This window comes from Emys orbicularis, chromosome 11 (genome assembly GCF_028017835.1).
Source record: "Emys orbicularis isolate rEmyOrb1 chromosome 11, rEmyOrb1.hap1, whole genome shotgun sequence".
NCBI classification, from domain to species: Eukaryota; Metazoa; Chordata; order Testudines; family Emydidae; genus Emys; species Emys orbicularis.
The window spans coordinates 37,558,022-37,582,044 of NC_088693.1; the positions used below are offsets into that span (position 1 = coordinate 37,558,022).

The 24,023-nt window shown below is 41.8% G+C and overlaps 1 protein-coding gene across 2 annotated transcripts in view; it reads left to right on the top strand.

Moving 5' to 3' along the window:
• The window catches only part of CERS6 (ceramide synthase 6), a 217,515-nt gene that overhangs the window by 66,950 nt on the left and 126,542 nt on the right, over positions 1–24,023 (top strand). For both annotated transcript variants that reach the window (XM_065413633.1, XM_065413634.1), the window contains exons 2-3: positions 6,519–6,624; positions 9,904–10,034. In XM_065413633.1, the coding sequence (XP_065269705.1) occupies positions 6,519–6,624; positions 9,904–10,034 (237 nt within the window). The remainder of the gene's footprint in view (positions 1–6,518; positions 6,625–9,903; positions 10,035–24,023) is intronic.

The window sequence follows — 24,023 nt, forward strand, 5'->3', positions numbered from 1 at the left end:
GAATTATGTAAAAAAACTGCATTCAAAAAGAAAACAATGTAAAATTTTAGAGCCCGCAAGTCCACTTAGTCCTACTTCTTGTTCAGCCAATCGCTCAGACAAACAAGTTTGCTTACATTTGCAGGAGATAATGCTGCCGGCTTCTTGTTTACAATGTCACCTGAAAGTGAGAACAGGCGTTCTCATGGCACTGTTGTAGCCGGTGTCACAAGATATTTGTATGCCAGATGCACTAAAGATTCATATGTCCCTTCATGCTTCAACCACCATTCCAGGAGACATGCGTCCATGCTGATGACAGGTTTTGCTCGATAACAATCCAAAGCAGTGCGGACTGACACATGTTCATTTTCATTATCTGAGTCAGATGCCACCAACAGAAGATTGATTTTTTTTTTTTTTTTTTTTGGTGGTGGTTCGGGTTCTGTAGTTTCCACATCAGAGTTTTGCTCTTTTAAGACTTCTCAAAGCATGCGTCACACCTCATCCCTCTCCGATTTTGGAAGGCACTTCAGATTCTTAAACCTTGGGATGAGTGCTATAGCTATCTTTAGAAATCTCACATTGGTACCTTCTTTGCATTTTGTCAAATCTGCAGTGAAAGTGTTCTTAAAATGAACAACATGTGCTGGGTCATCATCCGAGACTGCTATAACATGAAAATATATGGTAAAATGCTGGTAAAACAGAAAAGGGGACATACAGTTCTCCCCCAAAGAGTTCATTCACAAATTTAATTAACACATTATTTTTTGAGCGTTATTGGCATGGAAACGTGTCCTCTGGAATGGTGGCCGAAGCATGAAGGGGCATACGAATGTTCAGCATATCTGGCACGTAAATATCTTGCAATGTCTGCTACAAAAGTGCCATGCAAATGCCTGTTCTCACTTTCTGGTGACATTGTAAATAAGAAGAGGGCAGCATTATCGCTTGTAAATGTAAACAAACTTGTTTGTCTTAGCGGTTGGCTGAACAAGAAGTAGCACTGAGTGGACTTGTAGGCTCTGAAGTTTTACATTGTTTTGTTTTTGAGTGAAGTTATGTAACAAAAAAAATCTACATTTGTAAGTTGCACTTTCACCATAAAGAGAATGCACTACAGTACTTGTCTGAGGTGAATTGAAAAATACGGTTTTTTTGTTTATCATTTTTACAGTGCAAATATTTGTATTAAAAATACACTTTGATTTCAGTTACAACACAGAATACAATACATATGAAAATGTAGAAAAACATCCAAAATGTTTAATAAATTTCAATTGGTATTCTATTGTTTAACAGTGCGATTAAAACTGTGATGAATGGTGATTGATTTTTTTAATCGCGATTAATTTTTTTGAGTTAATCGCGAGAGTTAACTGCGATTAATCAACAGCCCTAATTTTAACCTATAACGTTCTAAATGACCTGATATCTGACCATCTAAATATTTGTCTAGACTAGAGGATTTTAGTGTTTGTTTGTAACCATGCACAAGTATTACCAGCATGGCTGCAGTTGCATTTATTCCAAGCAGTTTACACCATTGTTGCATTCTGCCCCAGGAATCTACACCATGGGCAGTGCCTGTACAGACTGAAAGCCTGATGTTTCAGTGGCACCAGTGCTATTGACCCTCCAAGCGCAATCCTACAAGTCTGTTGTTAAGGTTTTGAATGAGTTCTCTGGCAAAGGCTTTGGAGCAGTTCTAATATATCTCTTGTAAATGATAAATGCTTCACTGTAGATATACAACTTATATTTTACAAGTAGAAAATGAGTCAAGGCAGAAGAGCTACAGCTCCACTCTCCTCTCCCATTGAACTCAATGGTGAAACTCCCGTTGACTTTGCTGTTTTATAGATTCATAGATTCATAGATTCTAGGACTGGAAGGGACCTCGAGAGGTCATCGAGTCCAGTCCCCTGCCCACATGGCAGGACCAAATACTGTCTAGACCATCCCTGATAGACATTTATCTAACCTACTCTTAAATATCTCCAGAGATGGAGATTCCACAACCTCCCTAGGCAATTTATTCCAGTGTTTAACCACCCTGACAGTTAGGAACTTTTTCCTAATGTCCAACCTAGACCTCCCTTGCTGCAGTTTAAGCCCATTGCTTCTTGTTCTATCCTCAGAGGCTAAGGTGAACAAGTTTTCTCCCTCCTCCTTATGACACCCTTTTAGATACCTGAAAACTGCTATCATGTCCCCTCTCAGTCTTCTCTTTTCCAAACTAAACAAACCCAATTCTTTCAGCCTTCCTTCATAGGTCATGTTCTCAAGACCTTTAATCATTCTTGTTGCTCTTCTCTGGACCCTTTCCAATTTCTCCACATCTTTCTTGAAATGCGGTGCCCAGAACTGGACACAATACTCCAGCTGAGGCCTAACCAGAGCAGAGTAGAGCGGAAGAATGACTTCTTGTGTCTTGCTCACAACACACCTGTTAATACATCCCAGAATCATGTTTGCTTTTTTTGCAACAGCATCACACTGTTGACTCATATTTAGCTTGTGGTCCACTATAACCCCTAGATCCCATTCTGCCATACTCCTTCCTAGACAGTCTCTTCCCATTCTGTATGTGTGAAACTGATTTTTTCTTCCTAAGTGGAGCACTTTGCATTTGTCTTTGTTAAACTTCATCCTGTTTACCTCAGACCATTTCTCCAATTTGTCCAGATCATTTTGAATTATGACCCTGTCCTCCAAAGCAGTTGCAATCCCTCCCAGTTTGGTATCATCCGCAAACTTAATAAGCGTACTTTCTATGCCAATATCTAAGTCGTTAATGAAGATATTGAACAGAGCCGGTCCCAAAACAGACCCCTGTGGAACCCCACTCGTTATGCCTTTCCAGCAGGATTGGGAACCATTAATAACAACTCTCTGAGTACGGTTATCCAGCCAGTTATGCACCCACCTTATAGTAGCCCCATCTAAATTGTATTTGCCTAGTTTATCGATAAGAATATCATGCGAGACCGTATCAAATGCCTTACTAAAGTCTAGGTATACCACATCCACAGCTTCTCCCTTATCCACAAGACTCGTTATCCTATCGAAGAAAGCTATCAGATTGGTTTGACATGATTTGTTCTTTACAAATCCATGCTGGCTGTTCCCTATCACCTTATCACCTTCCAAGTGTTTGCAAATGATTTCCTTAATTACTTGCTCCATTATCTTCCCTGGCACAGAAGTTAAACTAACTGGTCTGTAGTTTCCTGGGTTGTTTTTATTTCCCTTTTTATAGATGGGCACTATATTTGCCCTTTTCCAGTCTTCTGGAATCTCTCCCGTCTCCCATGATTTTCCAAAGATAATAGCTAGAGGCTCAGATGCCTCCTCTATTAGCTCCTTGAGTATTCTAGGATGCATTTCATCAGGCCTTGGTGACTTGCAGGCATCTAACTTTTCTAAGTGATTTTTAACTTGTTCTTTTTTTATTTTATCTTCTAAACCTACCCCCTTCCCATTAGCATTCACTATGTTAGGCATTCCTTCAGACTTCTCGGTGAAGACCGAAACAAAGAAGTCATTAAGCATCTCTGCCATTTCCAAGTTTCCTGTTACTGTTTCTCCCTCTTCACTAAGCAGTGGGCCTACCCTGTCTTTGGTCTTCCTCTTGCTTCTAATGTATTGATAAAAAGTCTTCTTGTTTCCCTTTATTCCCGTAGCTAGTTTGAGCTCATTTTGTGCCTTTGCCTTTCTAATCTTGCCTCTGCATTCCTGTGTTGTTTGCCTATATTCATCCTTTGTAATCTGTCCTAGTTTCCATTTTTTATATGACTCCTTTTTATTTTTTAGATCATGCAAGATCTCGTGGTTAAGCCAAGGTGGTCTTTTGCCACATTTTCTATCTTTCCTAACCAGCGGAATAGCTTGCTTTTGGGCCCTTAATAGTGTCCCTTTGAAAAACTGCCAACTCTCCTCAGTTGTTTTTCCTCTGTTGAGGGATCAGATCCTAAGGCAATGTATTTACACTGCCTGTAGCCTTGGTCTCCTCCGGGTTGATGCTGCAGCCACTGGCAATATGATTAGAACATGATTCCTACAACTGATTCAGATTTTATCCAAACTAATAAATATAAGAGAAAATGCATGTCAAATTATAAAATATGGAAATTAAGTGACCACACTGGGGGTTTCTTTTAAGTCCATGAATACCTACCAAAAATGACTTCAGACTCTAGCATTTGCTTTCAGATGCAAATGTTGCAGGATGAAATATGAATTTTTTGTGACAGAACTGTTCCTCAGAGCACCATGAAAGTGTAAATGTAAACAACCTATTTTGAATGCATATTTCTTCTGACTCACTTTCTATTTACTTTAGATTTTTTTTAAAGGAGGCACATGCTGTAAACTTGTGAACCTATTAAAGGTTGAACTAGAATATGAAACCAATCTGTTTTCTTTAACCAACATCATTGCTGTGATCAGTGCAATGAGATTTATTCTTCATCATCTATGTTATCTTTAGGAAAACACAATTTCTGCTCAAAACAGTCTTTGCATGGTGTTTAAATATTGATAAGAATTCCACATTTGCTCGTGAGAGTCTGCAATCATATTCAGGGGTATAAACACAGAGCTATTTCTTATCTATTTAGTGTGCTGTTTTTTGTTACTTTGTTGAATTTTTAGGATATTATGAAAAGTCTTTAAAGGGAAACTGAGAACAATTCAGTATATTCAAACACAAAGCAGCTAGAAGCTTGGGGAATGGGATAGTTTTGGTGAGGGGCAGTGGAATACAGCTCTTACCTCAATTATTTATTATTATTTGTATCATTGTAATGCGTAGGAGCCCCAGTCATGGACCAGGCCCCATTTGTGCTAGGTGCAGTACAAACACAGAACAAAAAAATGATCCCAGCTCCAAAGAGTTTACAATCTAAGAGAAAGCTTACAATCTGAGATCTGTGATTTACATTTGAACCATTTAAGTAGTGTCCTGAAATCCATCTAAGTAGTGTTTTTGCACTGGGATACATTTTTCAGTGCCTGGATTTTAGCCAGATGACTTAATGCAGCCTTGTATGAGCAATGGAATAACTCTAGGAATATTTTCCTCTTTATTTGCAAGGATGTTATTAGGTGAAATGCAGAGCTAATCATAAAGTATATATAATTGTCGTCTTTCTGAGCATGTTAACAGTTGGACTTGAGCTTGTAGGAGGAGATGAACTTTGAGCCATGTAAGAAACTCCATTAGTAGAACTCATTAATATGAACAATTTATCTTAAATACATGGAATGTTCCCATTCCTTAGCTATGGAGCTACATAGCTAATCTTTATGTATATTATGCAAAATGGGTTTTATGTAAAAGGAACTATTTATAAGCTATGCAGAATTATTGATTGGTTTTAACCAGGGCCAGCCTTACTGGTGGGCGACATGGTCAGGTGGGTGCTCCTGGGCTGCCAGAGCAGGGGTGAGTGTGGGCAAGCCCAGGACTGGAACCCTGGCCAGCCAGGCGGGGGGGAGGGCAATGCCGCCCAGAGCTGCCAGCCTGGCGGGGAGGTCCAGGCAGCAGGGCTCGTCCCTGCGGAGCCAGTGGGAAAGCCCCAGGGCCCCCCCATTCCCACAGCAGGGATGGTGGCTATGCACCCTCTCTCCTCCTGGTAGGTGGTCAGGGGGCTCTATGTCTCGGGGAGCCCCCAGGCTCAGAAACTCCTCCCTGTGCAGCCCAGCCAAGCTCCAGGGCCAGGAGCTGGTCCTCATGCCTTGTGTCCCATGCTGCTCTTCAAAAACTAAAAGAAAGGGCACCCAGGGAGCCATTTTCCTTAAGGCCAGCCTGGGTTTTACCTTTTGTGGATCTGTGCCGAAGATCCATGCACGGGCAGAAGAGTTATTAGGATATACTTTTTTACTGGAAACTGTCAAAGAAATGGCCCCAAACCATTTTGAGTTAGATGAAATCACTTATGTTTGTAGATTATGTTGGTATTTACTGAGTTGTGTTGGTCAAGCAAGTCTGAGGTTGTCAGACGTTAAAAGCTGTGTCTGACACAGGGCACAAAAGCAATTCTGTGTTCTTAGCCAACCTGGGGTCTAGTTAATTAAAGAGGCAGTAAGGTGGGGGAGAAAATATTATGTTTCGCATGCCTGTTGCACACAGCAGTCTCCTCATGGTGTTTTGCTCTTTCTGTATGCTCTTCTTTTCTGATGATCCTTCTCCCACTCTTAGTTCTGGTCTTTTTTTCATGCCTCCCGCCAGTGCTTTGAACAACTCCCCATTTCACGTACTCGATGGCGTTACCTTTCCTTCTTCAAATCCCCCCTTAAAACGCTCTTATTCTGTGATGTTTTCTTCCATTGATGCATACACCTCTACATACTTGCATTTGCACTATTATTCTGTGTATTGCAGTTGTCTGACGTAGAAATTTCAGGACAGGGACCATGACTTCTTTTTAATGTTTTAACATTTATGGCATGTCACTGATGATAACAACAGATCCTGCAATAAATAATTGAAGAATCTCATTTGATTTTCTTTCCTCTTTGTTTTTTTGTAGGTTTATAGCTAAACCCTGTGCCTTAGGTCTTAAAGTCCAGGCCAATGGACCACAGAAAGCCCAACCTAATGCTATTCTGGAAAAAGTTTTCACTGCAATTACAAAGGTACAGTATTTACCTAACATGTTCATTTTATAAAAGGTGATATGATGCTTTAACATTGATCTGCGTAAAGTAAGATAATTTCAAGTGAAGCCAAAGAACTATTAATGCAATGTTAAGATTTCACAGTTAAAAGCAGAAAATGCAAATGTAAAGATTCTGTTACCCATGCTAGCTTTGCAACGTGGGCAAGCCCTTCATGGCATACATGTTAGAATATGACAGTATCATACCAAGCTACACATTTAACCAGGAAAACTGGAATAGAAAATACTCCATAGGTATCATGTGGCTGCTTATATTAACATTCATTTTTGTATTTTAGTTTTTTGTGGGGAGAGGGCAGAGGGGGTTGGACAAATTGGGGGGAAATGTTACTCTTTATCAATAATGTTAGCATGTCAATGTTCCAGATTTGGATTTGGGTTTTACAACTCTCAGGTGAATTGGGAAGGATGGGGCACTATTGGTTGGCTGATATCTATTTGTATTATGATGGCTATTCTTCGCATTAGAGAAAGCTAGGAAAATAATTTTTAGCAATGAATTTTTGCAACTTGTGGAATTCTGTAGGATACAGCAAAATGATAGGGAAGCCTTAAACTCATTTTTGCCCCTTTGTGCAGCTAATTTTCTCTTGCCCTTCAGATAAAGGCTGTGGGTTTCCATGTTTGTGGATTTTGTTGGTGAAATGTTTACAGATTGTCCTAGCAGCAGTTCCTGGCACTGTCTGAGCCTCCTGATTAGGCTAGGCAGCGAGAATGCAGTGATGATCAGGTTATCCTCGTCTAAAGATCTTAGCATATGCCCACTTCGTTTGGACAGATATAACGAGAGGAAGCTTTCCTCTGCTTTTAGTCATTCTTCCCATTTTACGTTAACACCAACCTGCAGCTGAACATAGCACCACGTCTCAGCTGGCCTGTGGCTTTGCAGGAATCTCTTTCACGAAGAACAAAATCAGGATTTCATACTGGCCATTTTTTCAGGGTTAAAGTTACCAGAGGCAGTGTTGAAGAGGATGAAATATGCCTGGAGAGCTCTAGGTGCTGGCCGCCTGCCTACGCATCTTGCGTCAGGGGAGCTGATCTCCTTCTTGGTTTGGTAGTCTACCCTTCTAATAAGCGTAGGTGCCATGCTCACATTGCTTTGGTTCATTTTGGCAGCATACTTGCAGAGGGTGGATCAGATACACCTGCCTGTCTGAAAGGCCCACTACATCTACTCCCTCTCAGATTCAGGGGGAAAGGGAAGGTGTCTTAGAATAATAGACTCAGAGATCCTGTAGAAAAATACAGGGCTTCTCTGTGTTAAGATTCACTCTAATTCCTGCTGAGTTATGTTAGCTGGTGCATAGAACTAGCTCCAGCGAGAATATAATGGAGAATGGGGAGCCCTCTTAGAGCTGCAAAGGAATGTAGATACTTACACTGTGGCAAGGAACTGGCTGATGAACCTCTGGCAGGTGCTGGAGGATCATTTTCATGCTCACTAGTCCAGTGGCTGTGGTGTGAACCACAAGTTGTGATGGTCTGGCTAAGTTCCATGACTGCACAGAGCAGGAGGCTGATTTCCAGGCCCCACCCCAGCATCCTGGTCGTGCTGTTTGGCAAGCCACACTTACAAACCACTGCCAGCAAGTTGGTCATTTTTGTTACATGCCAGATGCTACAGTTGTACCCAGGCAAAACTCTCACTGACTACAGTGAATGCTCTGCCTGTATAAGCCCTATGGGTGTCGACTCCAAATGACTTTTTTAAAAAGAAAAACAAATGGCTGAACTGATTAAAATTCAGCTTTAAAGAAAAAATACCCTTTTCTCCCTTGTTCCCTTTTCTGGGGACTCAGATACCAAATTTCAGCCTGGAGGGGATTTTATTTCAGGTTTATTAATCCATGGAATTTTAGGAGTTTATATAATGGAAACTTTCACACAGTCTTAACTATAGCAGCACTTGCATTTCATCCACCATATCAAATTGGCTTATAGGAGCAAATCTTATCCCCAGGAAAACAGATGCACAGAGTGAATTCTCAGGATAATTTTTTAAAAATGTGATGGGGGACATTGGAATGTACTTAGTGTGGAATATTGTACACAGAGCATCAACAGACAATTTGAAATGTATCCTCTTCCCCTGTTTCCCATGTAGTGCTCAAGTCCAGTAAATTTCAGTTTTCCTTCACCTTATGCGTGCTACGGTATGCAGCGTAACCTCTACTCCAATGTAGTAACAGTCATGTTTGCTGCTGTTGAAAATGACTACTTAAAGCTAATTTTACTGAGCATGTCTGTCTCAGTTGCTAAGGTGACTTCCTTTGAAGCTGTCACTTTAAAAATAGAAAGTGTAGTGTTTGAATATTAATGTATAGGAAAATGTGTTTCTCTGTGTTAGTTGAACAATCCCCTTGGTCATGTCAACAGTTACATCAGTTACACATACACAGAGTGATGAAAGAGACAAGGCTCATGCTGAGCAGTTTTGCAGGCCCCATTGCTCAAGGAGTGTATAGCATTTGATAGGCAGGGAGTGCTAGAGATGAGGTTGCAGAAAAGGTTTCAGTTATAACTACGTGTGGAAAGATTAGTTTTTTACTGGTAAATGTCAGAAAATGTTGAATTCACCAAACACACACACTGCTGAAGAAATATATTTCCATTGATAATAATCAAACGTAAGAAAAATGCTACCTGAGAACCTAATAGAGTTTGATTTAAGGATATTTGTTTTGTATATTCTGATGTGGTGTTGAAAATTTGTGTTTTTAACGGTTATAAAACTTTAACTTTTTGAATCTCAACATCTACCGTCATTAAATAATTGATCACTCCCTTGTCTGACTCACCTTTAATTTTGTGCAACTGTGAAAATTTAAAGAGATGAAAAATAGAAAAAAAGCTTAAAAATAAATATTGATATTACCCATCCAACTGATATATATATAAAATTGAATTCTGCCAAGCCAATTTGTAACCTCCTGTTTTCTCCAATAACTTTTAAAACTTCTCTATGTAGCTGCATTGCCTTAGCCCCTTTTTTTAGAGTACTGTTTTTGATTATACATCCACCAATAGGTGTTTTGTATGAAGAGACTTTGCCGTACTTCCAGTTGTCCATGAGGCTGGCAGAGAGCTAGGGTAGAGTCTGTAAGTCCTAGTCGTACAGTAGGATTGAGTTCTTTATGACCAGTCTTAGGGATCTAAATATAAAACAATATTATGATATCTGTTATGAAGATAAAATGCACCTGCGGTCATTTTATCACTTTTTGTTCTGTAGCATCCAGATGAGAAGAGACTGGAAGGCCTGTCCAAGCAGCTGGACTGGGATGTACGCAGTATTCAGCGTTGGTTTCGACAAAGACGCAACCAGGAAAAGCCCAGCACTCTTACAAAGTTCTGTGAGAGCATGTAAGGAGCTGTGTTCTTTCTTGCATGTTTTACAATAGGCTTCCTTTGTTAAGTGCCCCGGTTGTAATGTTTCTCCTCAAAATGAAGGAATTAATTTGTCCTTGAACTGAGAGAATCTTCTTTTCTCAAAGGAAATCAGATAGGCACTGGAAGAGCACAGGAGCAAGAATATACTGAAAGGATCCTTTAGAATGTTATGGAAACAATGCATGTAAATTAAACTGTGGGAAGTTTAGAGACACTAGAACACAGAGAGGGAAACGATACTGGTGATGCAAAGTTATGGGCGTGGCAAGCTGGTTCTTTGGGGCAAAATTGCTTGAAAAACTTATTTGTAGCTATGAGATATTCATCTTTATATCACAGTTTTGAAGCAATATAATTTGAAAGAAGCTAGAGATGGGGAGGTGGACATGAAGACCTATTGGGTCACCTAGCCCATCCCTGTTATCAGAGCAGGATGGTTTCCTGTTCTGTCATTTTCTAGCACTTTTTTCTGATCCAGATTTAATAACTCTGAGCAATTTAAGCCCCCCCCCCCACTTCCTTTGGGAGGTTATTCCGCAATGTACTTGAGTTTACTTTAGGAAATCTTTCCTGATGCCTGTTAACTTTAAAACCAGATCTTCTCATATCGAGCCTTTGCTAGATAGAACCCCATTGTTTTTAGAATCTAAATTACATTTCCATGCTGTATTAAGTGTTTTAATGCTTAATCTGTACTGAAAGAGCCTCGAAAATTAAATCTACTTAAAATATTAGAGCAATTTTTTCTTAAAAGGAACTAAGTGATAGATCGTTACCTTATAATGAATGTGAAGGGAGAACATTCTTCTGTTGCTTTCTTCTGATTCATTCCAAGAACCAGCCCAATGGTACCGAGGTAACATGTTGCTCTATAGACATGGAAGGTCACACGTTTGAGGCAAGATTTACTCCCTCTGGGGTCGGGAGACTTAACAAGCACTGTGGCGGCAGGAAAGAAATATTGGGCATACAATTTCCAACACACCCTTTCTGGTATACCGGTTACATTATTGCTGGCTCAAGAATCCACTTGTGCATCCTGTTAGCCGGGGGAAAGCTGTTAGGTAGCAGATGTCAGCAGAAGTAGAAAAACTGAGGCTGGAGTTGAGAATAAAATGTTAAAGAGGCTCTTGAGAATCCTTAGGTGACTTTAAAATACTGTGAATCAGTGTCAGCAGGGTTTTGCTTGTTCAGCAGACCTTACTGCACTGCATGTTTCTCTTCTGTATTTTATATTATTTCTCTATTTAGGGTTTCCTAAACCTTGCTTTAGCATTCACTCCTCTGCAGGATGGGTCAGAATCTGACTCTTAAAAATAACAGTTGATTCATCTGGACATTTATTCTCAAAACAAACACAAATGTGGTACACTAATAGCAGCCTTTTATTTATATTGAGACAAGGACTGAATGAGGGGTGAAACTCTGGAGGTGTTTCTGTTAAACAGATTTGCCATCTAAGCTCAGAGAGCTGGAATGATTTGTCATATAAAACATGACAAATTGTGCCAGTGCAATTGCCTGTTAGATAAACAGAGGCCCTTATTCATCAGAGCTCTTAATTCATTTCCTTCGCATTTGCAGAGAAAATCCATTGTTTTAATATTTAATAATACCAGGGTAAGATTCTGGATCTTTTTGATGGCAGAAGCTGGTGATCTTAATCATTTTAATTTGCAGAAGAATCACATTTTGTTGTTGTTAATGACTTCAGTTAATTTTCCCTGGGGATTGTAATTTGTATACTATCCCCATAGCACCTGGGAAAGGACAGGGATCTTAACAGCTTTCTAGACCTTTGCTACTGTTTGTACGTTATATTTTTAGCTCTTTGATGTACGGTTCCATAACTTGGGTCAAATTTTGCTCTTTTCCACCGCTGGGCCTGAACCAGTGTAACTGGGAGTGGAATTTGGCTCTTCATTCTGCAAGTGGAAGGGAAGCACTGAAGAGTTTGCAGCTGAATTCAACACCGAAGGATACTTCTAAAGTACTCATTTTGGGGCAGGTTCATCACTGACTTACAGCTTATGCAGTTCCATTGATTTCACAGGGATTAATTGGTGCTGAATTTGAGCTACGTTGGGCAAAAGGTGTCTGAAGCATGGACAATGCAGCTGGGAAAAAATGTGCAGTAATGAGATAACATCTTTTGGGGGGGAGAGGTGACTTAATTTTTTTTTTAAACTCCTCAGTAAAAGAAAGTGCAAAAATGAGACCAAGATGTAATGTAACAGCAAGACAGTTAATCTATTAAAAAAATTAAGTGCCAGTTTCATTCAAGAGTCATTGGGCACTCATACGATATAAATATTTAATAGCAATAATAATAATACATGCAGCTCCAAAAGAAGCAAAATGACATCTGTGGTAAATATTAACAGTTGAGTAGAGGCTCAGCAGAGTACTGAGTATGGGTCAAATTTTGTCTGCATGTGATTCCAAGTGGCTGTTGCCTGTGTTATCCAAGGGCAGAAATTGGCCACACACGTACAGGTAGTGTGAGGATATACTCTTCCAGCATTCAGAATGCCCAGCAATCTGTTACCATGCTAGCATTGTCAGTGATATCAGAAATGATGCAATATATATCGTCAAATGGTAACCAGGCTGCAAAGTGGCATGTCCAGTTTTTGGCTCATCTAATTAATAGGGATAGAGTTGTTGGACTTTCATTTGAATAATGTGCCAAATCACTGTAGACTCTCCCTTCCCAATATCATTTGTTGTCTGGTTCAATGCATATCCATCTACATTGCGGCACCTGGAGTATTGCCCCAATCAGAAATATTAGCCAATTTGGAGTAAAAAGAAAAAAAGTATCTCTTCCCCAATTCTGTGGACTATGCTTAACTGTTAATTTAATGGGATAGCCATTTGTAGATGAAGAATCCATGTGTGGGCAGCTGCTTTGGAACCCCAGGCTGCATAAAGCACATGTTCACAGAGAAGGGGTTGGCTACAAATCTGCTGTAGCAGGGATTCACTGAATATTCCAGTATCCACAGCGAAGCACAGCAGGGTCCTTTGAGATGTTCCCTTAAGTAACAAGTACGCATAGAGCTACGGCAAGGTAACCGCAATCTCCTCCATACAGTTTTGGCCAAATTCTGGCACTGTCCTTCCAGGGATAATCTCATCCCTGCCAGCAACTGAAATAAATCTACTGCACTTTGGAGATAAAGTAAAAGCACATTTGTCAAATGTAGAGCAGATCAAATTTTTTTTTACAAACCTCTTTTTCCCCATAGAAAAATGCTGTTTTGTCAAAACCAAAATGTTTCTAGGTCCATGACTAAATTTCTGGAGAGAAAGCGACCCACTCCATAATAGGCAATAGCCCAGTGATCGTGGCACACACCATTGGGCTATAGGGTCAGTCTCTTTCTGTGGCCCAGTGACTAATTATTTATACAAAGTGGAACAGCTCCAAGGGGTGGTGCGGAAAGACAGATTCTATAGCCTGGTGGTTGTGGCACTCACCTGGGATGTGGGCTACCTAGAGTCAAGTCCTTTGTTCAAATCACGCAGAGCAAGGCATCAACCTGGGTCTCCCACATCTCATTTGAGTACCCCGACTGCTCGGCTATTAGCTGTTCTAGAGCATGTGCGTGTATGTTTCTGTCTTTCTCAAAACTTTTCTTTGGGGAGGGAAAGATCTCTGTTTTGTTGCATGTCTGGGAGTTCAGATACTATGGGGATGAGTGCCATGGAAATTCCTGTACCTGAGACCAAATAAATAAAACCTGGCAAACTGAAGGGGGAAAATTGAGGTATTGTGGTATCACTTAATAAGAACAGTTTTGTTTCTTTTTTAAAAAGTGGCCAAATGATGATTATTTTAGGTATTGACAGGTAGATCGGTTGTGTCATCTATAATCCGATCATTTACAACTTGTGCGTGAGAATTAGCAATGAGGTTTTGTGTGGTAAGTGTGAAGGGCACCCAATAATGTTAACCTCAGCTCTTTTGCAATTCTCCAGCATGCTTAAGCGTTTAATAAACCTGATTGTATTAGCTGAAGCCGAGTGAATATGCAAAATTAATGCTGCCTCTTCTTTTGTTGCTTTGTAGGAATTTGTTTTGGAGCAAAAAGCCACAGACCTTGGCCCTTTCCTCATAATGGGTCCAGTGATTTAAGGGTAGAGAGTTTATGGGGAATTGTTGTACATGCTAAGTAGGCTTGGGATCTTCTTCCATCCTGGCTTTCTGGACTGCTGCTGTTCTCTGTTGTTCCTTTTCCTTCACTTGAAGGTCTGACCCAGCTTCCCCTAGGAGCCTTCCAAGTTACTTCCATTGATTTCAACACAAATTGGATTAGACCCTCATGCTCGGTTTTGTGTGTACATGGCATACAAGGAAACCAGAAGGGACTGTGACAGACTAATCATTTCCTGCAATATTCTGAATGAACTTTACTGAATTAGGTTGAACTTTGTTGAATTAGGTTTAATACCTTTGGGGTCCATTGTATTAAAAATGCAATTGTGTATGTGTTATTGGGGAATTGTGTGTATGTAACTTCTCTAGGAGACTGGCTAATGCACTCTCTGGAAGGTATTATGAACTTCAAAGGGCTTTTGGGACCAATATGTATGAAGTGGATTTACTAGGAAGTATTTGGGTGTAAGGGGAATGCAAATGACCCACTTCCAATCAGCCCTTTTGAAACTATGCCCTGGGGAGGTGTAACTGTGCCTTAGTGGGTCATAACTGAGAATGCCAAATTCAGGACCAACTGCTGAGAAATAGGGCAAACACAACCCAAAACTGGTGGTTATTCTTTTATAATATATACCAAGTCAGTCATAAAATTAAACTCCTGTTTCACCACACTGGCTACCAGGAAAACATAAAGGCAGTTTACTCAGGCATTGCAGTTCTTATATCACCACCAAAAACACTGGATTCAGAGATGAGTGGTTCTTTACAACCAGTCTCATCAAATAATAGGTTCTTCTGATCCCAAAGGACCAGCCACATACACAGGTCAATATATAACTTAGACCTTACCCAAAAATCACACTGATGCCAATCCTTTAGTATCTAAAATTGAAAGGTTTATTCATAAAATGAAAGAAAGAAAGGTGAGAGTTAAAACCGGTTAAAGGAATCAATTATATACAGTAATGGCAAAGTTCTTGATTCAGGCTTGTAGCAGTGATGGAATTAACTGCTGGCTTAAGTCAAGTCTCTGCAGTACATCCACAGCTTGGATGGGTCATTCAGTCCATTGTTCAGAGCTTCAGTTTGTAGCAAAGTTCCTACAGAGGTAAGTAGCAGGAATGAAGACAAAATGGAGGTGTTGCCAGGGCCTTTTATAGCTTTTGCCCTGTGGAGGGCATCCCATTGTTCTTACTGTGGAAAATTACAGCAACAAGATGGAGTTTGGAGTCACCTGGGCAAGTCACATGTCCATGCATTTTGCCTAGTCACAGCAGGAAATTTCATTAAGTGTAGATAGGCATCTCCCATGGTCCATTGAAATGTTCTTTCGATGGGCTACTCAATTTGAATAGTTCCTCCAAGATGTGGTGGCTAATTACTTTGTGGGCATTCCCCCAGGAGCAAACATTTGAAATCCAAGTACAGACGCTCCCCAACTTACGCAAGAGTTCCGTTCCGGAATGCCTTGCATAACTCGAATTTTGCATAAATTGGAAACGTATCTCTGACCATTATGCCAAAAAACCACAACCCCTCCTATTTCTAGTTTACGAACTTTTTCCGTAAGTGCGGATTTGCGTAAGTCGGGTCTTGCGTAACCCGGGGAGTGTCTATATAGAACCAATTCTCATAGCTTCACATACAAAAATGATACATGCATACAGACAGCATAAGCATAACCAGCAAATCATAACCTTTTCATATACATCTCACTCGACAACCTTTGTACAATATTTGCTGCAAATATATAACAATGCAGAATTGTACCTCAGTGCCTCATTGTGGTGCAGCGGTGACCGTGGCCATCTGACAACTATGGTAGTGGGGCCTTGGTAGGTCTAACCATGCTACAAAGGTGTCGGACTATCCAATCCAAGGAGGGGGATTGCTCTGTCAGAGGAAAGAGCGTTTTTCCTTCTCCTTAGAGGTTGAAGGCTAGCTAAGCTTGAGGAGGTACGTATGCCTGCCCGCCTAGCCAGTGGGATGGCTTAAAGTTAAAGGCTAAAACAACACGAGTAAATGGGTCTTAGTTCCCTGCATGTCATCAAACCGTTCTTTGGTGGTGGAGTGGAAATTGAGCGACGAGAGGTTGCTAAAAATGTCAGGTGCTAGGCCAACATGGAAAAGGACAACCCTCGCTGTGTGTACTTACAATTGTAGGTTGCTGGCGAGGGAGGAAACATTAAGCCATCTGATGGAGGAGGAGAAGAAAAGGATAAGATACGATATCCTAAGTATCTGCGAAACCCGATGAAAGAAGGAGTTGGAAGTCAACTGGAAGGATGGAAGCGCTGTGAGGCTCGGAAAGGGAGATGGCGCTAAAAACGTTGGTGGAGTCGGATTAATCGTCAGTAAGGATTGGGTTTCGAAAGTCATATCATGCCAGCTAATATCATCATGTACTGGTGTGCTGCATCTTCAGATGGAGTCAAAAACTATCCTCAAGGTCATCCAGGCCTACGCTATCACAAGTGCAAGTGAGGACGAAGAAGTGGAAGAATTCTACCAAGAGCTCGAAAGAGCCCTCGCGCAAAAGTCCACTTACACTGTCACGATGGGAGATTTCAATGCTAAGGTCGGGCGAGGGAAAGCTGGTGAAAAGTTCATAGGGAGATACGGCAGCGGCGAAAGAAATGAAAGAGGAGAAAGGCTGGTAACGATGGCAGAAACAAAGAACTGTACATGGCAAATGCCTGGTACAAAAAGAGGATTGCAAAAAGGTGGACGTGGATCGTGCCAGACGCGAAGAGTATGAATGAAATCGACTATATTTTAGTCAATAAAAGGTGCATCGTTCAAGACATCTCTGTGGTGAAGCCCTTCAACACCGGCAGTGACCATCGCCTGCTTAGAGCGAAGTTGATTTTTGACGAAGTAGTGGAAAAGAAAGCTTTACAGATGGCAATCAGGAAACAGCGCCCGAAGACATTCGATGAAGCAAAGCTGAAGAAAGTGATTTCTGGATTTGACTGGAGCCAGACGGAAAAGTGTGATGAGGACTATAGTATCTTTGCTGACAACCTGAGACGTTGCATAAAAGCAGCTGAAATTGAAAAGATGAAGAAGGCAAAGGGAAGAATCTCGAACGAAACGAAAAGCTTGTTAGAGAAGTGGAGAAATATGAAAAGGAGCTCTGATAACAACCTCGAGTACTCCATTCTGTGCAAGCTTATACGGCAAAAACTGAAGGACGACTTTGAGAACTTCTAGTAAGAAAAGCTCCTTAAAACAGCTGAATCACGCAAGAGCCTCAGGACATGGAAGCAGGAATTGGCGCAGTATAGATTGAGCGTAACAATTTTGAAGAACAAGGATGGAGAGACAGTAATTGACAGAGCAGGGGTGGAGGAGGTCTGCAAGGAGTTCTATACAAAACTGTTCAAATCAAGAATCAACGTCCCTCTCCCAACGCTCCAAGAGTCAGAAGAACACGTCCCCCCAATAATCATCAGCGAAGTCCGAAGTGCACTACACCAGATGAAGAAGGGAAAAGCTCCAGGCAAAGATGGAATAACATCAGAAATGATTTCCGCAGGAGGCGGAAAACTTTGGAAGGCCCTCGCTTTAAGATTCAGTCGATATCTCGAAGAAGGAAAAATACCATCAAGCTGGAAGGAGTCGAATACTATCTTGCTGTACAAGAAGAGGGATCGAGAAAATCTTAAGAACTATCTTCCTATATGCCTGCTCTCTCATATCTATCAACTCTTTACAAAGGTTATAACGAACTGACTCTTTCAGAGTCTGGATGAACAACAGCTGAGAGAGCAGGCAGGGTTTCGACGAAATTTCAGCACGATCGACCATGTATTTACCCTTAGCCAATACAAACTCCCGCTGTGCATTGCTTTCGTCGACTATGAAAAGGCCTTCGATAGCGTCGAGCTCAACACAATATTAAAGGCGTTCGCAGAGCAGGGCATTAATACACAGTACATCGGTTTGTTGAAGGAAGCGAATACTGGATGTACAACAGACATTACTCTCCTCAAAACTCCCCTCCGCATCCCAATCGAGAAAGGCGTAAAGCAAGGAGATACGATTTCACCGAAACTATTTACCGCCTGCCTTGAAATGGTTATGAACAAGATCAATTGGAGAAGTGGTGATAATATAAATGGAGAACGATTATCTCATCTCAGATTCGCGGGCGACATTGTACTAATTGCCGAAAGCACCAACCAACTGCAGAGCATGCTATGAAGACTTGACAAGAAAAGCAGTCAGGTCGGTCTGAAAATGAACCATTGCAAAACGAAATACATGCGATCAGGCATCTTACAAAAAGCCCGAATAACGGTAACAGGAGAAGAAATTGAAGAAGTGGAACAGTACGTATATTTGGGCCAAGAAGTTAATATGCGCCAAGACATGAACGGAGAACTCTCCCGAAGGATTCGGGCAGGATGTTGTGTGTTTAATTCCATCAAGGACATCCTCAAAGGAAAAATCGACAAGACTACACATACAAATATCTTCAATTCAACAGTGCTGCCAGCCATGGCAATGAAACGTGGGCACTGACAAAGAGAGAAGAACAGCGGCTGTCGGTAACTGAAAGGGTAATGGAACAAGCTATGTTGGGAATTTCCCTTCTGGATCATATCCCAAATGAAATGATTAGAGAACGCAGCAGTGTGAAAGATATTGTCGTGGAAAGCAGATATAATAAAATATGATGAGCGGGCCACATAGCACGGTTCACGGACAATAGGTGGACCGCAATCATTACTGAGTGGTACCCGCGAGAACAGAAAAGACCACCTGATCGGCCATCTAGAAGATGGGAAGATGACATTGTTAAACGTTTCGGACGAACGTGGAGAAGAAAGGCAAGAATGCGAGAAGAATGGAGGACGTGTTGTGATCAGCGCAGTCTTAATGACAGCTGAAGGCCGATTGATCCAGGATATAACAGTGGTTGCAACAATGATCTATATGGTCATATTTTAATCAGGTAACATCACAGGAGGAAAACCCATTGTCTATATAAACCCGGGGTATGTCCACACCTTGAATACTGCGTGTACTTCTGGTCGCCCCAGCTCAAAAAAGAGATATTAGAACTGGAAAAGGTAAAGAGAAGAGCAACAACAATGATTAGAGGGATGGAACAGGGGAGGGGAGTGTGACGTTCCTCTGGTGCTACCTGGACCGGTGATTGGCTAGGTCCCTCCACTCCTTAATTCTGGGAGCCAGCCAGCCTTATCTTGCCCTGCTCTGCTGTGAGAACCCCCACTCCTGGGGCATGTAAGCTGCTCCTTGGATTGTGCAACCGAACGACACTAGCCAATATCTCCGGTCCAAGACACAACCCTAGGAACCTCCGTCTTGCAGTGTCCAGTTATGCCCGCTGGACGCTGCAAGCTTATATGAGTTTGTCAATTTAACAAAGAAATTGATATGCACCAGGCTCGTTATCCCAAGGGGAGTCTCTGACACGCTTCAAACCAAACACACTGCCTCAGGTAGAATAAACAAACACATGGTGGGAGGGATAGCTCAGTGGCTTGCTGAACCCAGGGTTGTGAGTTCAATCCTTAAGGGTGCCATTTGGGGATTGAGTTGGGGATTGGTCCTGCTTTGAGCAGGGAGTTGGACTAGATGGTCTCCTGAGGTCCCTTCCAACCCTGATATTCTATGATTCTGTGAGGACAAATGAAAATGTAAAAGAATGAAGAGCAGTGGGCCTTTTCACCTGTCTCTGAAACAAGATGGGTTACCAATGGTTGCATACATGTATTGTGCATGAAGGAAAAGGGGCTCTCTCTTCTAGAAGGAACATGCATAGACAGAATTTATCTATCCTCAAGCACTCTCCTCCCGAAGAAAGCAAACTAAGGTTGCTACTCCTTCTTTATTGTTTTGAATTGTATATCTTTTTTCCAAGTGAAATATTACAGTAAGGCCTACAGTAAAGAGAACTGTTTGTCATACCCTTCATGTGAATTTTTTATGGTAGTTTGTGACCTGATGTTCTCTTCACTTTCCTTGAATAGCAGGATAATTCCACATACAAGAACCTAAACTGGGGGAAAATGGAGACAGCTGCTTTGGATGTTGAGAATTCAGATCTGTGGCGGTGGGAGTCCTGACAAAATGCATCGGAACTCGTGTGTGTGATACATTAATGCAGTAGCAGAAAAACAGAAGGCAATAAGCTCCCAGACCTGAATTTTGAATAGCCCCGGCCCACTCAAGGCACCCAAAATATGTGACTCTGTGTGTTGGGGAGTGGAGGGAACGTTGGGGTGTGTGGAATTTTTTCAGCTGAAAAGCCAACTTTTCTAAAATGGCCCAATTCTCCATATATCATAGTAGCTTCATAGACGTCCTCATAAAAAGTGGGTTAAAAGACCCATTTAGAAACATGTGGCAGAGCTGCAGTTCTTTCAGGCCCAAACTTGTTTTGGGCAACACAGCATGAGGACCTAAAAGTACACAACAAGAAATATTCATGGCATGGATCATAATGAGTTGGATTTGGGGTCCTTCGAACTAATCTTGTTGGGGCACTCTGAAGTCCTGCCAACCCTCCAAAGGCTTATACTGCAGGCTTTAAACACTGCAGGAGCCTAAGCATTGTAGCAGGTACAAGAGCTACAAAGTTAAGCTGCCTAAGCTTTACTCCCCAGTTTTTCTGAAGTTGCTGAAGGTACCGTTGGAAGTTACTGTGACTTGGGAAGCTGGCTTTTCAACTGACCAATATGTTCTCTCCCGTCAGAGCTGCTTTAACAACTCCCATCCCCTGTTATGCCTTGCTGCTTAGTCAGCTGTGAAGTAATAGGAAGCAACTCCATTACAATTCTGTTTGATTCAGTGAGCTTCGATTTGCAAGCAACAGAACATGGCATTATAGATCTGTATAAGCCTCTGATTCGTCAATATAAATTTTGAAACACTTCATCTAACACAGTGGAAGACTAACCAGTGTTTCATAAGCAGAAAGAACCAGGGGAACTGGTTTGTAAAGAAAATGTTGCTAGATGTGGGACAGGTGGCTGTCACTGTGCATTATGAGTGCATACATGCAATATGGGGAGAAATTGGGCCATTATTGCAAGTGGAGCAGTTTTAGTTTTAGTTTATTTGTGGGGAACTGTACTTTTAAGAGGCTTTGGTAAGAGCTAGTTGTAACCAGTTATATTATGTAGAAGGCCCATGTTAAGCAGTGCTGAGCTGTTAGAACTGGGACACGGAATGAAGCAGACTTGTGTCCGACTTCTTGGCTCTGAGAGATCATGGACACCATCATAGTGACTACAAGCTACAGGTGAAGTGCTTATGCTCCACTGCTCCTTCCCTTTCTGAATCTCTATTGGACTCTGCTTCTTTTCCACTTTCCTGTTTGGCTCCTGCTCCTGTTGAGACATCTCATTTCATGACCAACCTCACAATGAGCTCTTCCTTCCCCCATCTGCAAGAGATGGGCCTTATTTCACCATCCGGGAGGCTGAGGACCAAATTCAGAACCGAGAGCAGGTACCCCGGCTTTACACCTCTCCTCTGGATTTAGCTCTGAGGCTAGATCTGAATTCTTTGAAGGTGTACCTGGGAGATGCTAGAGCCCCCCCAAAGGGGATTGCAGTGCATAGTGTTGGGAACGAAGGCCAGCAGCTGAGTCTGGGACTAGCTAGCTCTCTCTCTCCAGGCTATCTAATGAATGAGCTACAGCAGAGCTGCCTGATTGGCAGATCCTCCTAATTGGCTGAAGGGAACCAGGAGGTGTGCTCTCAAGGCCAGCAGCAGCAGGAGGAGGTAGCTGGCTGCTCAGTGCTTGTGCCCAGATCTGTAATTGCTTCTATACCTGCCTTGTTCCCAGCCTTGCTCCAGCTCCGCTTCCTTACCCAGCTTCTGATTCCAGCTCTGACCTTTGGTTCTTACTCTGGCTCTAACTAGTAGGACAGATGAGCCCACATCTCAGTTTCTGACACAGAGAAATCATCTCCTAGCTAAAATGCAGAATTTGCTAACACTGGGCAGACTGTAGTCGCTGTGTGTAGTAGCTAGGTACTGGGGAGGCAACTCTGAAAGATCCTCAAGGAGTTTCCTCCTCCTTTCATTCTGGAGAGGAGGAGGATATTCCCCCCCCCCCCCCCAATCCTTCCCCTGTGGAAGAAGATGAGGGTCCAGCCCACAAGTTCTGCAGTTGGTACAAAGCAGTGTGCCTCTACCCCTGTTCTGGCCCCACTCCTTGGCAGCATGGATCCATTGAAACCACCTGTCAAAAGACTTCTGCAGCCATGGCTGACCCTGGGGCCTCTCTAAAGTGGACGTCTGCCTCTGAAGAGGGGAAGTGACAGGGTGACAGACTAAGCCCCTACATAGGGATGCCGGGCTCTTCTATTTGATCATCATAGGCTCAGGTGCTAAAATGTTGAATAAAAAAGTTATTGCTGCCAAGTCAAGCTGGCACGTGGGTCCAGTTAGCTGTAACTAGGTTATAAAAGGTGTGAGAGACCTTTTTTTATGGGGCAGAGGAGGTTCTGGAGTGAAGGGGAGTTGGCAACTAAATGCAGGGAGTAAGTTTGGGCTGAGGTTTATGATGGGTTGTATTGATAACTCACAAACAACCAAACCCCATGAACTTGGGGAGGGGCATTTGGACAGGTAAATTGAGGTCTGTGTGCTGTGGGTGAAGTAGGGAATCTGCCTATTAAAAAGGGGTGTACTGTATTCATTTAGATGGAATAAATGGTGCTAATTTTACAGGATTAGGACAAAATAAATAAACATTATGAATAGGTGCAAGAAAACCAGACAGAAAAATTGAATTAGTTTAAACAAAAATGGCCAACGGATATAAGTGAAGCACTGTGGTGAGAACATACTTGGTAAACAAGAAAATATGGGCATAAAGTTACCTATGCCAAGGTTGGCCTTATGAAAATGGATGTAATTGGTGGACAAAATAATGAGGATAAAATATGGCGCTAACTTTTACCCCTTTTGGGGTTCTTAAAAAGAGACTGAAAAAAAGAAGAATCATCCCCCCCTCCCCCGCCAGCTCATCCTCCAACCTGCCAGCAGTGCTGCTCATCTTGACTCATTTCAGCTTCCTCGACCTCAATTCAGAAGGAGCAGACTAGGGTAAGGGACTTTCTCCCCAAGAGGAAGGACAGCTGGCCTTGCTACTATTTAAGGAACTTTGTTTTCACCTGTGAGTGTTGAAAGTTGTCACATTATCATGACATCCAATCCTCAGTCTGTCAGTGGGGATATTTAATTCCCTGCACACAAAGGCATGTAAAATGCTGTACTGTTTCTTTTTCCCTTGTTGTGTTGCTTTCTGTCCCCCCTTCTTTCCTCCTGTCCTGTCTCTCATTCTTTTAGCTTTTCATCACATCCTGAAATCAGTTATATTACATTCATCCAAGCCTGCCTTATCTAAGGAGAAAGGATTAAACCAGAGGACATGGTGATTTAATGGTTTCTTGTGGCCTTGAACTCTATGAATTGTTTGAGATATCAGTTGATATAGATTTAATAACAAACACCATTAGTGCGAGGGGAAAAAACAATAAAATACAAAGGACTAGCCCTTTCATCCCACAACAACAGCGGGACATTCAATGAAACCGAAAGGTGAAAAATTCAAAACTGATAAAAAGGAAATGCTTTGTCACATAAGCCATAATTAGACTGGGGAAATAATCGCTACTGGCTATTGAGGCCGATAATTTAACAAGATGCAAAGAGGGATTGGATGTTGATGTGGATAACAAGAATATTCAGTGTTGGGTTTATGCATAGTTAATAAACACAGTTTTTTTTGGAACCCAGAAGTGTCCATG